Below are 17,987 nucleotides of genomic sequence, written 5' to 3' on the forward strand. Positions count from 1 at the left end.
TTCAAGTTTATTGGGATGAAATATTATATTTATAGCTATTTAATAATATGTATCTTTCATAAATATAAATTTAATTATCTAGCTAAAAACCAAGACGAGTTCTTGTATAATCAAATATTAAGGATCTTACAATAAAGCTACAGTAATGTGAAAATCCTTAATAAACATTTAATTACCCAGCAATTCAAACCATGGTGTGAATGTTCCTGTAGCTCCTATCCAATGAAGATCACTCGGTTGACGCCCTATAGATTGTTTGGAGGCTGTAGGTTTAAGAATTGGAATGTCTGTGATTGATTGACCAAGAAAGAGGGGCCTATTGGACACGACCAGGTTACAACTCTCTGACGCCTGTGTCCAGTTATACAGGGTCTGCTCCAAATAATATCCTAATAATGACAAAATGTATCAAATTATACTCCAGATAAAAACATTCTGCTTTTATAATTTGTCAATTTGTATTTTGTTTGACTTTGTTTTGATATTAAGGCTTGTGATGACGAATTGATTTTGTTAAAGTACGATTTTCACAATTTTAACGACTTGTATAATTTTCATATGTTCTGGTCTTTTTGTTATCATTCAAAATTCTACCATAGGAAATAAAATTTCTAAAATAATCCTACCTTGTCTGTCAGTTTTAAGTAAAGAATCAGTCTTATGTAATAGAATCCAGACTAGGAAAAAGTCAAATCCTCGAGGAAAGTGGGGTTTCATTGCTGATCCTAAGGTCAGTTTTCCCAGATTATGTTAATTTTAAATTCTTCACTATAAAAAATAGTGTAATTGTTTAATCATACAACTTTTTGGGTCAATGACCTATTTTTTTTACGTACTTTTAATTAAATGAAATTTGAGGAAGCGCACCACAAGTGTACCAACATATAAACTGCAGACACATTGTCTCACTATACCAAATAAAGATAAACGTTAATGTCAAATAAGGAAGTTTTCTTTTTCAGTGGTGATTATTTCCGTTCGATAACTATGATCGGTGTGATAAAACAAGAAGACTCGGTTTATATCTATTTTGGAACAGTTAATGTCTTAAATTACGGAAGCCCATTTAGGACCTATAAAAATATTTTTGAAATTTGACATAACGAATTGTCGAATTTGTTATAACGAATTTAATTCATTATAACAATTTCTTTGAATTTGTTATAACGATTTTAATCTGTTAAAACAAATTAGTTGAATTCATTATGACGATTTTTTCAATTTGCTATAACGAATTAAATTCGTTAAAACGTATTCAAAAAATTGTTTTAACAAATTAAATTCGTCTAAACAAATTCTAAAGTTTGTAATAACAAATTAAATTCGTTGAAACAAATTCCAAAGTTTGTTATAACGAATTAAATTCGTTTAATCAAATTCAATAATCGGAGTCTATAGAAAATTATATATGAATTCGATATAACGATTTGCCTAAATCGTGTTAACAAAATTAATTCGTTATAACAAATAATTGAATTCGTTTAAACGCATTCAATTCGTTATAACAAGTTTTAGAATCTGTTATAACGAGTTTAATTCGTATTAACAAATTTTTGAATTCCTTATAACAAAATCAACAAATTTGTTATAACAGATTAAATTCATTATAACGAATTCAAAGAAATTGTTATAGCGAATTAAATTCGTTGAAACAAATTCGACAATTCGTTATATCGGATTCAAAAATATTTTTCGATAGGTCCTAATTGGGCTTCCGTATTAAATTGAATTGTGGAAGGAAATGTTAAAATAAGTTGCTTCTGTTTTGCAAAAGAAATTATTCAATATTTAGTACTTACATCCTGAAAGTTTAATTCTTTTATCCCTTCAAGATTCTTTTTTTAAAAACAGAGGAAAGATGGTGTGCACTTGCCTTTATTAAACTGTCTGATATGATTATTTATACATTCTAAAACTCTGTATCCATTCTGAGTGAAGGTGTCGATGTTTCCCCTTCATATCTTCTCCTCGACGAATAATGTTCTATCAACATTAAAAATTGATTATTTGGGATTCGGGAGTTTATAGTTTTGTCATGTCAGTCCGTCTGTCTGTCTATTTTCTGCAATTACTTTAACCTTGCCCATTATTTTTGAGTGTGTGGATCGAGCTCTATCTTTCATGTCACGTGTATGTTCTATAGGTACATGTATGTTCTATAGGTGTATTTCTTGTGACTTTCTTTTGGGCGGTATTTAATTTGACCTCTTGACCTTGGAGCTCGACCGACTTTAACAAAAAAAACTACTTAACTTTAACCTTGACCATGCCCTTTGAATAGATTTGTTTTTATTGCGACAACACATTTCAAAGGGTACACATTTTCTTCTTACTTTGACCTTAAGGATTGACATAATATGAACAAAAAAAATTAACCTTGGCCATAACTTTTGAATTGTTTGTATTAAGGCTTTCATATCACAAAGGTTTATTACTCTTGACAAGATCTTCCTTTGGATACCAACAATTTTGACTGGCTGGCCTTGATTTGGATTTTGACTTGCATTTGATAAATTTCTATCCTCACAATAATCTGCCACAGGGGGACATTGTGTTTCACAAACACATCTTGTTTATCAAGTTTTTTTAACAATTGCAAACAATTAATCTCATTTTCTGATACTTAAAGACTTAGAAACATAAGAAAACACCAGTTTTAGAACAACAAGTACATTTTTTATACAAAACTTTTAAATTAAGATATCAATATTAATAATGATACATATTCATAACATAAAAATATCATTTTTTTAATTAACCACAAGGGATAAATTGTAACTCATTTTAAACAAGTAAAACAGTAATCATTCAAATCAGAAGTCCAAACTTTTGGACTGCTAATAAACATCAAATTTTCAGATATGATCGGTATTGAAAGAGCAAGAGCCACTTTGGGCCTTCTTTGGCCCTGAGAATTTCTGAAAAATCAAAACCGCTCTGTTTAGGTTGCAAATACAGTATTTATTACTGGGAATGTTGGTGACCACGTATCTATTAATCATGATGTAATTTTCCCTCTAGTCAATGCATTATGACGTCATAATATGCGCCATTTTCCTAATATCCTATAAATTCCTTTGAAAATTACCTATAATTGAAGTGTTCTTTTTCAATATTTCATATAGAGCACACCCTCTGCTCCAAAATATGCAAATACATATTAAAAGGTCTGTTTCTTAAGATAAAAAAACATGCTTTTTTTTGGATCGTGGGCTGTGCTTATATTTTAATTCTTTGCTGAAGGTAGTCAAATACACATGTTTTCTGCAAATTTCAAGAACATTGCAATTTCTCAAAGCCTGTTTTCCAATATCTTGATTCTCAAAAAGAAATGTTATTATAGGAAATGAAAGCACCAAGTGTATACTTTATTTTGATATATGAAATGGGAAAGAGGGTGATTAGTTAATTAATTGATATTTTATGTATAAAGCGAACCCCGCTTTTTTTCACATAAATAATAAAAGTATATCCCTGAAATCTTTAACATTCAAAATTGAAAAGATATTAATGCAAAACAAAACCTGACGTAATTAAACTTCCCAAAAGTGAGTGATAATTAATAATTTCTAAAATAAATGGTTTGTCTAATATTTTTTTATTAAAGGTTTATAGACATTGTTTTGTATGCAATTAGGCCAAAATTCTTAGTTGAGAACTTCAGTAAGTTAGCATATTCCATATGGTGGTCAAATATGAAGAAACTACCGGTGTTACTAGCATTTAATATCGGTTAGCCATACTTTCCACCATTCGATTTTGTCAAATATTTAGCTTATGTTAAGATACAATGAATCATTTCCAGTTGACAGTGTTCTATTCTCATCACTGACTTCAGTTAACTCTGTATTATTAGTATCTGTGTGATCATACAAATTGTCATCATTTCTGTTTAATATTTTCTTTTCTCTTCAGTATCTTTAGTTATAACTGTATTACAAGTAACAGTGTGATCATACACGTTTACGTCATTTCCGGATATTGTCGAGCTATACACGTGATCTGTAAACTGTTCTGTGATTGGTTTATCCCAGGTGTGATTATACACGTCTGTCTCACCATTAGGCAGTAACTTCCCATACTCCTCAGAGTCATCAGTTATCTTCTTTTTTTTGACGGACATCATAGTATCGTAGTCTGTTGTGATTACATTCGGTGATGGTTCTTCTTTCTCCATTGATAAATGTGGTTTCCTGTCTTCTTTCATTTCACTGAAATGAACTTTCTCTGTAGGAGCAGGGTGATATTTCTCTTTTCTATTTGGACGCCTGGCAAAATAAATAATATAAGATAAGCAAAATTATTTCAAAAATAATATTTTTAAAGGGAAAATTTATATAGAATAGGAATTTGCCATTTAAAAAAAACGAAAAGCACAAAATAAAGGGCAAATTATCCCGAAAGAACTCATAGACAATTAATCTAAATTATATATGTAAGAACTGAGGTTTTGTTTGTAATTATTTTTCACGTTCCTTGTGACACGATAGCGGTGTTTTTCTTTGAAGTTTACTGTTCTGTATTAGCAATACAGAACGGGACAGTGGTGCGCAGAGCTACTTTCCGTTCTGTATTAGCCCTGTATACAGTATTGTATTTGCCAACTATTCTGTATCTCAAATACAGTACGGTCTAAAAATAAATCTGATTCAATTTAGCAAAAGCACGTACAAAAAGTAAATGCTGATGTTTTCCTATTATAATTTTGGAGAAATACCCAGTATTTTCCTGAGAATATAAAATTGCAAAATTTCTCAATCACTTTTTAAGAACTTATTTCACACAGAATCTACACGTTATTTCGATCCAAAGGAAAATGAAAAATCACAATAACAGAAAACATCCTCTGTACGTAATTTCGATCCAAACGAAACGGAAAATTCGCAATAACGGAAAACTTCCACTCTCCTTGTGCAAAATCATTCAAGTCGTTTTTCAAAACGTTTTTATTGTCTAAAATCCTTCTCGCTGACGACAGCCACACATCTCTTTAATTTCGTTTTCAATGTCGCAATTCAATTTGAAAATTAAATCCGTGACATCAAAGTCCATCGAAGAATTTTCTGTACGTCCTGTTTTTGTTAATCTAATTAAACCGGGATTTTAAGACCCCTGAAATAAATTATGATAAAACTCCATGTACAATAGATCACAACAATGACGGTTAAATCCTCCAATTTATCCATTAAGACTGACTATCACTTGATTACGTCTACCCCGTTAAATTGTCATAACTAATCTGACCGAATTTTACGTTTTCCCTGGAAATATATATACTGGGGATGCGAACTCCCCGTCGGGGCCTCATCTACAAAACTCTGGCAGAAGTTTGGATGCTGCAAAGTTATAAAGTGGGCGAGCTTTTTTTATTGATCGTGTCACAAATCATTAAGAGAACTCGACAGGTTCTGTATTGTAAATACAAATTTGGAGGTGGAGACTCGTGTTGCACACTCGTATCCACCTCCAAATTTGTATCTACGATACAGAACCCGTCTCATAAAACTCCATGTACAATACATCACAACAATGACGGTTAAATCCTCCAATTTATCCATTAAGACTGACTATCACTTGATTACGTCTACCCCGTTAAATTGTCATAACTAATCTGACCGAATTTTACGTTTTCCCTGGAAATATATATACTGGGGATGCGAACTCCCCGTCGGGGCCTCATCTACAAAACTCTGGCAGAAGTTTGGATGCTGCAAAATTATAAAGTGGGCGGAGCTTTTTTTATTGATCGTGTCACAAATCATTAAGAGAACTCGACAGGTTCTGTATTGTAAATACAAATTTGGAGGTGGAGACTCGTGTTGCACACTCGTATCCACCTCCAAATTTGTATCTACGATACAGAACCCGTCTCATAAAACTCCATGTACAATACATCACAACAATGACGGTTAAATCCTCCAATTTATCCATTAAGACTGACTATCACTTGATTACGTCTACCCCGTTAAATTGTCATAACTAATCTGACCGAATTTTACGTTTTCCCTGGAAATATATATACTGGGGATGCGAACTCCCCGTCGGGGCCTCATCTACAAAACTCTGGCAGAAGTTTGGATGCTGCAAAATTATAAAGTGGGCGGAGCTTTTTTTATTGATCGTGTCACAAATCATTAAGAGAACTCGACAGGTTCTGTATTGTAAATACAAATTTGGAGGTGGAGACTCGTGTTGCACACTCGTATCCACCTCCAAATTTGTATCTACGATACAGAACCCGTCTCATAAAACTCCATGAACAATACATCACAACAATGACGGTTAAATCCTCCAATTTATCCATTAAGACTGACTATCACTTGATTACGTCTACCCCGTTAAATTGTCATAACTAATCTGACCGAATTTTACGTTTTCCCTGGAAATATATATACTGGGGATGCGAACTCCCCGTCGGGGCCTCATCTACAAAACTCTGGCAGAAGTTTGGATGCTGCAAAATTATAAAGTGGGCGGAGCTTTTTTTATTGATCGTGTCACAAATCATTAAGAGAACTCGACAGGTTCTGTATTGTAAATACAAATTTGGAGGTGGAGACTCGTGTTGCACACTCGTATCCACCTCCAAATTTGTATCTACGATACAGAACCCGTCTCATTCTCTAAATAATACTTGTTGCTGTTTCACTCGTTTCTAATACTTGTACAACAAAATTTGCATGAGAATTTTAAGAGTTGTAAGGAAATCAACTATACCACTAATTAAAAATAAATTCGTGTATACCTTCTCTTGATGAAAATGACGGTGATAATTACGACAATAAAGATACAAAGGAGGCCTCCTAGGACACTTCCAATGATCAGAGGCAGTTTGGAATCCGGTGACACTGCAAAGTTAATAGAAATATTTTTATTAAGTATAAAAGTTTTACAGATAAACCAAATTTTAAAAACGTACTAGGAACCGATGGTTTTATACTTTCCGAATTGCTTTCGGAAAAAATCAAATATTTTGCGCACAATATAGCTGTAAGAGAAGATATCAATGAGGTAAAGTCAAAATAAATTTATCTTACTTGTATTTTATGACTTGCATGTCAAAATAATTCGAGTTATAACAAAATCCATATACACGTGAGAAAAAATAGCATTTCTATTTCTACCCAAAAGCTGCTTTAAAAAACAAATATTTCTTGATTGAACTTAACATTAAGCCAGTGGGTAGAGATATCTTTCTATATGGAAACAGTCAAAAAGTATAGAAAGTATGAAATTAGTTGGCATAGTAACCTTTGTTGTCATTCTGAAGATCATCAGGAGATGAGTCCGTTATTCGGTGCCAAAAGGTCGTTTGTCTCCTCGATGTACCGTAACTAGATCTTGTAGTACGTGATGTAGTTGTTCCTGCATTAAAAATATAACAATTATTCAAAATTATAAATACACCAGTTTTTATGCAGAGACGGAGGTATTTAATCATGCAGCAGGGAATGCTCACTCCTCGATGACACCTGGTCCCAGCTTTGATGTTTCAGAGGTCTGTGTTTGCTCTGCTCCTATTTTGTATTGTTTCATGGGCTTTGATATTGAATACTGTACGTTATCTCCATATCCTTCATGCAATAGAATATACATTGTATTGAAAGAACGAGAAATAAATGGTTTGATTGAATTTTTATTTTTATTTTTAAAATATTAAGTCAAAATCATGTGTTTCTTATAAGATATCTGTAGCATACAGAGAAAGACTTATGAAAATTATGAATATATAGCGAAGATATGAAAATTAAATTGCACTGTAAAGCAAGAAAAGACTGCATAGTATAAGTGCCGGGAAAAGAACGCTTGTTTCTACCGTTTCGTTGTATTTGTGTATGTCAAGGTCACACCACTGTTATTTTTATCTCAAACTTGTAAACAACATTCAACTGGAGCATGGAAAGATTAGAAATATGTTCTTGTAACTTTTTGAAAAGAGAGCATCAAAATTGTCGGTCTACTTACATTCATTCCTGTGTACTTGAGACCATGGTAACTATGGTTACTTATTCAACTTTTCAGCGCAAGCGTACAATAGGGAGGAAAAAGTTATATGCAATTTTTTTTCATTTTCATTTTATTTATATTATGGGGCATACTGAAATTTTTTTAACTTTTAATTTTCTCAATAAAAATAGATTTTTATGTTCTAAAACCTGTGATTTTCTGAAACCTAATACTTTTAGGAATTGAACAAAATTTACTCAAGTCATGCAAAAATTCTACGTTTGTCAATTTACCCCAGTGTGAGTCACAGTGTCTCTTTAAGTTAACTAAATTTTTTCTAGATTTTTATTTATTTTAATTTTATTAAATTTATTCATCTTGCTTCATTTTCTCTTTTTTGTTTGATTGCTTGTACTACACAATAATTGTAAACACTTTCTTTTACACAAAACTCTATTGTTGTTACATGCTTTTGCCCTTTTTCGCATTAAATGGAAAATTACGAAGATGATTATGGTTTAAATGATAAAATGATCATTCCCAAACCAAGTATTTTAAAATTGTAAATCAATATTACATACATGCTTGAATGGTGCATTGGTTAGAATGTTTTACTATAGACTCTCAAAGTAAGTAGCTGACCCTTACGTCACGGAATCGAATCCTACAATGCAGCGAAGAGACCAATCATCGGATAAAACCATGTTAGTCGAGGTTCCATAACACAGAACGTGACAGCACGAACGACTTTTCACTGCTTAACGGAGTTGTACGAAAAATTAGACAATTTCATTTACCAGAAGACTGCCAGCTTGATTTGTTCGTTAAAGTTGTCGCACCAGATATGATACGGGATTTTTAAAACACCAATATAATTTAATTTTTGAAATAATTATTTTTAATTTGGAAAATAGTATTGCTTGTATATTTTTCTCTGAATATGCATCTCAATATTGTTTAACTATGATAAGGAGCAATGGTTTATAGCGAAAAGGGTCGCTTCAATTTGTATATTACAGTAATATAAGATTGATAGCCCATTGGACAAAATTACAAGTAAGCTCTGGAAATAAGATTCTTTATGTTAATTATAAGCATTCATTTGGAGAATTTTATTCAGGGAGTCATAAGAACCGTTGGATTTTATGCATTAAGAATATACTTGATACATTGTACTTGTGTCTTCTCAAATGTATGACATGATATAAAATGGCTAAAAGCTAGATTTGAACGTCATAAAGATCAGTACATACAGAAATGGCAAAACTTCGTCTAAAGGTCATATGTAAAGCATCTTCTAAACAGGACTTGAAAAATATGTAGATTTTCTACCGAAAAAAATCGAAAAATGTTTTTTTTTCTAATAACCGGGTAAGCAAATCATCGTTTCCCAGTTGAGTCGGAGATGGTTTGAAATCCCCCCCCCCCCAAAATGAAAGACTTCGAAAGTTGTGTTATAATTGACAAGCAGCAGATGAGTATTACTATATTTTACCATATTTTTTTTCAGAATGCAAAAAATGCATATACCTAATTAATACTGTGACATATATCTTTTTTTTTTTTTTTTTTTTTTTTTATACAAATTCTCAGATTTATTGTCAACTGCTGACACCAAGGTATTAATTAAACTATGCAGCTACATAAATAGAGTATATGAACAAGTCTACCCTACATAATAATTTTTGTTGCTAACTTTATAATTTGGATGTATTTTTGCCATTTCACGTAGATCGTATACTGCTATGTATAAATTGAACATAGAACATCATTTACCATTAATTGGAATGAATATATTAATTTAACTTGAACTTGAATACAGCTGTCCACTGGTAATTAATTGCGTATGATTTAAAAATTCGAAAAGGGAAGTTAACAAACGAAAAAAAAATTCCATAAAAACCAATCTAAATATTTATCAAATTGCAATTCATAAATTCTGCTTTGTTTGATATCCGTTTGTTTAAGTTCCAGGTTAAAAAATCTTCATAATTTTTTTTTTCATTTGCAATATCGAACTGTAATTTGGCCTTTTCATTCTTATTATAGGATTTAACATATATTTTCAGTTAAATAAATAACATTCTACAATAGCTTTAACAGATTTCGCAGTTTTGTATAATCTGAACTGTATTATTATAATGTAATATCCGATAAAATGCGATGCATGAAGTCTTTGGAGCATGCAATGTTAACTTAAAAGCAGAGCATGCTGTTTCTTATGGTTACATTATTAATCGATGAAATGTAACATGTAGATAACGAACAGTATTCAAGATCAAAAGTCTATAAAACAATACAAAATAGGAGCAGAGCAAACACAGACCTCCAAAATATCAGAAATGGGATCAGGTGCAATGGAGGAGTAAGCATCTCCTGCCGACAGGTCACAACCGCCGTGCTCTCCTTGTCATTATCAAGAAATAACGAAAAAATCCGTGTTTTATCAACTTGTTTGTCAATAATTTACCTCGTTTTAGAAATTGTTCATAGGTAGAGCATGTTCTTGCATATCGAATCAACTGAGATTTTAAAAGAATATTGTGAAAACATTAGTTAGGAAATAATTTGACCGTCCTGGTCCTTGTGGTGATTAAAGGGAGTGGTAGATGCTATGTTGTGCACAAATGTCGTGTGCCTCATAGATGAACTGAGATCAGAGCTTGTGGTATGCTATGTAGTTCTATCTGTTTTAAAATAAAATCAATCATTAGGTTTAGAAATGGTTAATATTTATTATTAAAAGATATATAATGCATAAGATATACATTCGGTAAAATAGAAATTGAAAGAAAATTAAACTGTTAAAATAAATTAAGAGGAATGCATTTCATTTCAAGTTCGAATCTGGATTTCAAGATTTTTTTCATAAATCACAAAGATAATATTTCTATTTCTCTACATCCCAAATAAACTCGAGAAGGAACACCTTTCTATCATTGATCGGGTCCACAACTTCTTATCAAAACAATTATATGTTATATTAATTTTCAGATGTACAATGCTGAACCTTCTATCTGATGAACATCCGTTGTTTGTCCTCTCTCTGTTTCAAAGTTAGAATTTGACGTCCTCGGTGTATTTGTTCCTAAATTTAAAATATATAAACTATTTACAATTTTAAAGAAAGATTAAATAAATATAATGTGGTTATTGTATCTGTACCGTACCTATATTAGATATAAAATATATCACTCAATAACGTGCACACCAAAAACTATCAAGTATTATTATGTTTTTTGGTGCACTTTTTTTGATTTTGGGAGAGTTTTATCTCTTTCTGCTCTTTTTTGTTTGTTTTTTTTTCTTTTCATTTTCTTTTGTTCATTTCTAACTTTATTCTTATTGATCTTTTATTGGGCTCTAAACATATATAAAACGTAAGAGATATTATACAGTAACCTGTCGTTGAGTCAGCATTCTTGCATATGGAGGTATGAGTTTCGTCACAGCGTCGAGGTAACGGTTCATAAGATCCATTCTGGTCACGGACCGCGATACATACTGAAGTATTCTGTACAGCACTGCTATCTGGTAGAAATATGTAAAATACGAAAAATGATAGTGTTATAATGAATTGGAAAAACGATTTTAAAATTAGAAGCTAAAAAAAACAACGAATCAAAAAGAGAACATGGGCCTTGGAAACACCAGAGGGGATCAGATTTGATAAATAATCCTCGAACAATTAATTTAATCTTACATTACTAGTATATATGTGTTGTTAAAGGGGTAAAAGCCAGGACTACATGTAAAAATACATGAAATCCTTAAGATAGGGACACACAAATTGGAGAATGGGAAAAAATTCCAAGACATTCCTTAATAGAGGATATAATGCTATATCTTTAATTGATGGTGATGTGTTGCAATCTACTTCATATGGCATAAAAATACACATTCCAAAAAGTCCGACATTTAATGGAATTGTTCACATAAAAGATTTCAAGACAGTAGTGTGTTCTTACCTTTCGTCCAGCTGATAATTAATCGTCGGACATAAGGGGTCCATCTTGAAAGACCGTTATTTTTTATCTCATTTCGATATCTTTGAATCCATGTACGTTGTGTAATATCTAACAATAAAATTGTAACGATGAACAAATTAGATACAATGATTTAGTCAAGTAGTTATATCTACACTAGTTCTACAAACCTGCTGAATCACAAGGATACGTCTTATATCCTTCATTTGTCTCCAGCAGACACTCGTCTAATGTGTCATCTGTAAAGAGAAATATTCATCTATGAACATTATATATATATATATATATATATATATATATATATATATATATATATATATATATATATATATATATATATATATATATATATATATATATATATATATGCACATTTTGAGCTAAAGAATGTGATTAAGATATTTTGCTACATAAAGAAAAAAGTTATAGAATGAAATAGTGAAAGTAACAGTTTTTTATTCTTTTATGATAACAAATTAAAGGATTTTTATTTTGAATTACTACAAATTCTTTCTTGAGTAACAACTTTACCTATTTTTGTAGTTAGTCTAACTTTCCTGTATGAGGCAAATACATAATTTCCCCTTCCCACTCTCTGATCGGTACCAGTTCCGATTAAGTCGTTCTTGAAGTTTTTTGAATTGTTTTGATCACAGGTTAACTTTTTAATGACAACCGTATTATTATAACCTGCGCAAAAGCAATGAGTTTCCTACAATGAATTGCTAATTATTAAAACCATGCTTCTTTAACGATGTCAAAATTAACCTAAGCTGTTTAAACTCGTGTACCATATCGTTGTACAATTTTGCCTTAAAATAAACAAACTTTAATATCTTTCTTTTGAAACGTCTCAATATCGATGAAATTGAAAACTAAGTATTCCAATTACAGTAATCATTTTTTACATATGATATCTTAAGCTGTCAACTATTATTTGGCAAAGAAAAATGTCATAACTTTTAAATTTAGAATTTGATTATTTTTCTATATCTTTATATGGAACTCTTCTTCTAAAGGTGATCAAAATAGTCTGAAAATGGCCACGATCACCCAGCCCCTTTTAGTAGATAAAACTCAATAAAATATCCTTTCATGAATTAAGGCGTAGACTAAACAATAACAAAAATAAGACACGACAACTACTTACGTTTATTCCGATTTCTTTGTAGTTGTTCCTCCAGTTTTCACATATTAGATGACATTGAGCCACAGGACCAAGTTTTGAACGGGGCATCCATTGTTTAGTGAATGAGAACTTAAAATACAGGTTGCATCCTGAAGAAATAGACAAATTACTTTAAATGACGTAAAGGTAGAGTTTTTTTTTCGGGACCCTGAAAACAACAAATTATACGTATGACCAAATTTCTGCAATATTTTATCTGCTTCATTTTATCAAAAAAGTTTTGTTTTTATTCCCGAGGAGAGGAGTATTCTCTTTTACTTTTTTTCCCTTTCTTTTTAATTGTTTGTTTCCTTTTTCATAACCTACCCTGAGTGCAAATGAATTAAATAATCACAAATCTATAATAAACATCAAACCACCTGCGAATTCAAACCATGCTGTGAATGTTCCTGTTGCCCCTATCCAATGAACATCCTCAGACAAAGAAGATCTGTGCTTGAGAACAGGGATATCTGTAATGGGAACACCGACAGGGAGAGCTGTGTTGGATACCAATAAGTTACAGCTTTGTGAGGCTTTACTCCAGGTCTTCTTTGTCTCTTCAAGGCACGGATCTATTGAGATATATCCACAACGTTTTATCTAATAACAATATTCATTTTCATCCTTTAGTTGATTTGAAATTAATGTAACTGTCATGAGTTCTTTTTAGATTTTGCAGGGTTGAGAAGAAAAACAATATCAATCAGAAATAACAAATAAGTTTATTAACATAAATAAAAAAAAAATTAGATACAATAAACCTCACTCACTCTCACATACCAGCTCACACACCGGAAATGAAATAGATATGAACTGTTAACTCAGCTTAAACAACTTCTGATACTTTACATAAGCTATAATAAAGTTGAATATTACATGCTATAATGCTGAGTCAATAATTATCAGATTTTAAATCAAAAAGGTAAAATTCACCAACTTAATTCAGTCTTTTCAATTAATACTTCGAAAAAGCTCAATTAACTACAAATAAAAATAATATCTTTTCAAATGTAAAAGTGTTCTGTTATTCACTACTGAAAGTTACTCAAAGTTCTGGTTCACAAATCAGGTCAGAGACACGTGTCCTAGAAAATGCCCCACGGCGCTCTCGCCATACAAGTAACGTCAACGTCACACCAAGTTCCGTGGTCCACAAAATAGAAGTTCCTAACTCGCAAAGCCCTGGGTCTTAGCCTCCCGCTCCAGTTATCCTACCACGCCCTTATCAGTGTCGACGTTGGATATGACGCACGTGGCCCTCCATACCAAACTCGTCAACAAGCTTCACACCTCGTCAACCGACCCTCAGTACGCCCATAGATCAATAATTCGTCTCCAAACCCCTTACGCACTGAAAGTAATTTATATTTACAAAAACCTAACCTAAAATACAACTGAAACCGGAAATTTATAACAGCAAACAAACTATATACATTACTCGAACACTCTTACCGGCTAGAACTGCACAAACACGCTGCAATAATCCTCCTGACAAGTTATATGGCTACCCCTTAAATATTCGGTGCTATATCTCACTGAAAATATTCGCTACTTGTATAATCATGCCGGGGAAACTGCAAACGTGGCACACCTCCGCCTGGTCAAACTACCGGACACCAGACTAGCTCTCACCAAACTAACCAAACCGGTCCCTTTATATACCAGTGACTAAACTGCTCAAAGACCCCCCTCGGTACTGGGCCTCTGCTCTAGAAGAGTTTGATTTAACACAAGTAATTCAAAAACCAACTAGAATTACAAATACATCAGGTACACTCATTGACCATGTTTACACTAATTTACCTGAAAACATGTGTGAAATTCAAGTGCCCCCCATTGCTTTGTCAGACCACTACCCAGTGTGTTTCACAAGAAAAACAAATAAATCCTTACATAAAGGAAAGCACACTGAGATAACATACAGATGCTTTAAAAACTTCAATGAACAAAATTTCTTGAATGATTTATATAGTGCTAATTTTACAACACTGGAAAGCATATGTGACCCAAATGAAATTTTGAGAAAATTTTATGTCCTATTTAACAAAGTATTGGACAAACATGCAAAGGTTAAAACTAAGCGAGTAAAAAACGATAATCGCCCTAAATGGTTAACACCAGAAATCACTAAGGCGCAACATATGCGTGACAGTTTCCATCAAAATGGTGACCTTGAAAACTTCCGAATCTGGAGAAACAAGGTCACGGCTCTTATAGACACTGCAAAGATCAATTATTATAGGTCAACTATCGAGCAAAGTAAAAATCCACAACAAATGTGGAACACACTGAATAAACTAGCATCGAAATCACATAATTTTGTACCGATGACTATTTCTGACAATAATAACATCACTGAGGACACTCAAGAAATTGTTGAAATTTTTAACAATCATTTCACGGGTATATCGGAAAAACTTATCTCGAATATTGCTCGAAAAGATTTTGACTACGAGAAATTAATGCAATTTACAAATACCAAGCTTGAATGTGGTAATAAATTTAGCATTCCCCTTATACATGAAAATGAAGTGTTAACTCTATTAAACAAACTTGATGTAAATAAATCGGCTGGTATCGATACCATAGGTCCACGTCTACTGAAACATGCTGCACCAGCCATATACAAATCTATCACTCATTTAATCAATGTCAGTATTTCTACAGGAATATTTCCAAATGAACTAAAATTTGCAAAGGTAACACCAATATACAAGAAAGGAGATAGACTTGATCCTGGTAATTATAGGCCAATATCCATCCTCCCCACTTTGTCGAAACTAATTGAAAAACATGTTGCTAATCATATCCGTAAATTCTTATCAGATTTCGATCTACTTTGCAAATCACAATCAGGTTTCAGAGAATCTCACTCATGCCAAACTGCTCTTACTAAACTAATTGATGAATGGCTACAAGCAATGGATACTGGCGAACTTGTCGGCGTAACCTTTCTTGATTTCAGCAAGGCTTTTGATCTTGTGAATCATAATATTTTGATCAAAAAACTACGTTGCTACAATTTTGACCCCAAAGCAGTACAATGGTTTGAATCATATTTAAACCGTAGATTTCAGAGTGTTCAACTTGGAAATATTAAATCTGAAAAACAGTTAGTCACAGCGGGAGTGCCACAGGGATCAATTTTAGGTCCACTTCTTTTCTTATTTTACATCAATGATATCCCATTATTCATAGAGAAATCAAACATAGACTTATTTGCAGATGACGCTACTCTTCACTTTTCTGACAGCAATGTTTCTTCCATTCAAAACATGTTATCTTCGGACATAAGTAATATTGAAACATGGTGTTCTCAGAATCAGATGATTTTGAACACTAGTAAAACAAAATGCATGTTGATAGGCACACATCAGAGACGATCAAAACAGACAAACCAAAATCTAATATTAGAAATTTCAGATCATTTTCTTGAGAATGTCACACATGAAAAATTACTTGGAATTCATATTGATAATTCACTTAACTTTAATACACATATCGATGCTGTTTGTAAATCTGTATCTGGAAAGATATCTGTATTACGAAGAATTAAGAAATATCTTCCATTAAACACAAGAAAGTTATTCTATAATGCTTATATAATGCCATCAATTGAATACTGTTTAACAATTTGGGGAAATGCATCAGCCTCTAGCCTCGAGAGGATTCACAAATTACAAAAACGGGCAGCTCGCTGTATCTTAGATGCTGCCTATGACACGCCATCAAAACCCTTATTTGAAAAACTTGATTGGCTATCAGTACACGAGCAATTGACTCTAAATAAGTTAGTATTAGTATATAAAACGCTTTACGGTGCAAGTCCATATTACCTGTCTGAAATGTTCAATTACCAATCAACCAATTCTTACCATCTAAGATCTGAATCTAATTTTGACTTGTGTGTTCCAAAGCACAAAACCAAATTATTTCAAAATTCTTTTCAATATTCGGGTGCAGTATTGTGGAACAATTTACCTATAAATATAAGAATGTCTCCATCACTTCAAAATTTTAAAATCAAGTCAAGAAAATTTATAATAGACCAACGTTCAACTTAAATTATTATATAATTGTATATCTGTGGACTGTATTATTGAAATAATTAATGCATGTATTATTATTGTATGTTGTGTAATATATAACATTGTTGAATGTACTATTTATCATTGTGTATTATATATGTATTTTTATAGAGGGCCTCAAGGAAGAATAGTGCTCGCACTAATTGAGTCACCCTCTTTAAATAAAGTATTATTATTATTATTATTATTATTATTAAACAGTCTCAAAAGTATGAAACCCCGTTAGAACAAAATTTAAATTCTAGTAATATATACAGAAAACAAAACAACTTCTTCACATACGCCCCCATTTATTTGCCAATATTAACAATATTGCAAATAAATCTAAATCAAATTGACCCATCAACTAACAAGCCCTTGACAGAAAGTCGGCCAATTTGTTGTCTTTCCCCGGAATATGCCTCACTGTATACTTGAACTCTTGTAAAACCAGGCTCCAACGAAGAAGTCTAGGATTTTGGGACTTCATCGTCTTAAGCCACTGCAACGCTCTGTGATACGATTCTATGATGAAATGCTTACTATACAAGTAGTTTCGCAGACGCTGCACCGCCCATACAATCGCATAGCATTCTTTTTCCACAACGGCGAAATGCTGTTCCCTGGGAAGTAGTTTTTTACTGAGGTAAACGATTGGTTGATACTCTGTATCCTTCTCCTGCAATAAGACCGCCCCCAGTCCTCTGACGCTTGCGTCAGTTTGTACAACAAACACCAATGTGAAGTCTGGATTCCAGAGTACAGGTGCACTTACCAGATTCTTCTTGAGCTGCCGAAATGCTTTATCATGTTCCT

The 17,987-nt window shown here is 32.4% G+C and overlaps 2 protein-coding genes across 2 annotated transcripts; both read right to left on the reverse strand.

Moving 5' to 3' along the window:
- Window positions 1-140: 140 nt before the first annotated feature.
- LOC134259387 (uncharacterized) lies at window positions 141-959 on the reverse strand. Its single transcript, XM_062741975.1, has 2 exons — window positions 627-959; window positions 141-389 (listed from the first exon to the last, which is right to left on the reverse strand). The coding sequence occupies exons 1-2, from the start codon at window positions 715-717 to the stop codon at window positions 169-171; spliced, it is 312 nt and encodes a 103-aa protein (XP_062597959.1). The 5' UTR covers window positions 718-959; the 3' UTR covers window positions 141-168.
- A 1,329-nt stretch (window positions 960-2,288) lies between these two features.
- On the reverse strand, window positions 2,289-13,704 carry LOC134259386 (uncharacterized; the record flags this gene model as incomplete). The annotated part of the gene is made up of 11 exons (XM_062741974.1): window positions 2,289-4,268; window positions 6,746-6,848; window positions 7,252-7,365; window positions 10,521-10,634; window positions 10,958-11,035; window positions 11,350-11,478; window positions 11,916-12,023; window positions 12,104-12,172; window positions 12,465-12,645; window positions 13,084-13,211; window positions 13,482-13,704. Coding segments are annotated over 8 exons (930 nt in total), but the record flags the coding sequence as incomplete, so codon positions are not given.
- Between the last annotated feature and the right edge of the window lie 4,283 nt (window positions 13,705-17,987).

Source organism: Saccostrea cucullata, unplaced genomic scaffold (genome assembly GCF_032062105.1).
Source record: "Saccostrea cucullata isolate Sc308-1 unplaced genomic scaffold, CSIRO_AGI_Scuc_v1 ctg13253, whole genome shotgun sequence".
In the NCBI taxonomy this organism is placed as follows: domain Eukaryota; kingdom Metazoa; phylum Mollusca; class Bivalvia; order Ostreida; family Ostreidae; genus Saccostrea; species Saccostrea cuccullata.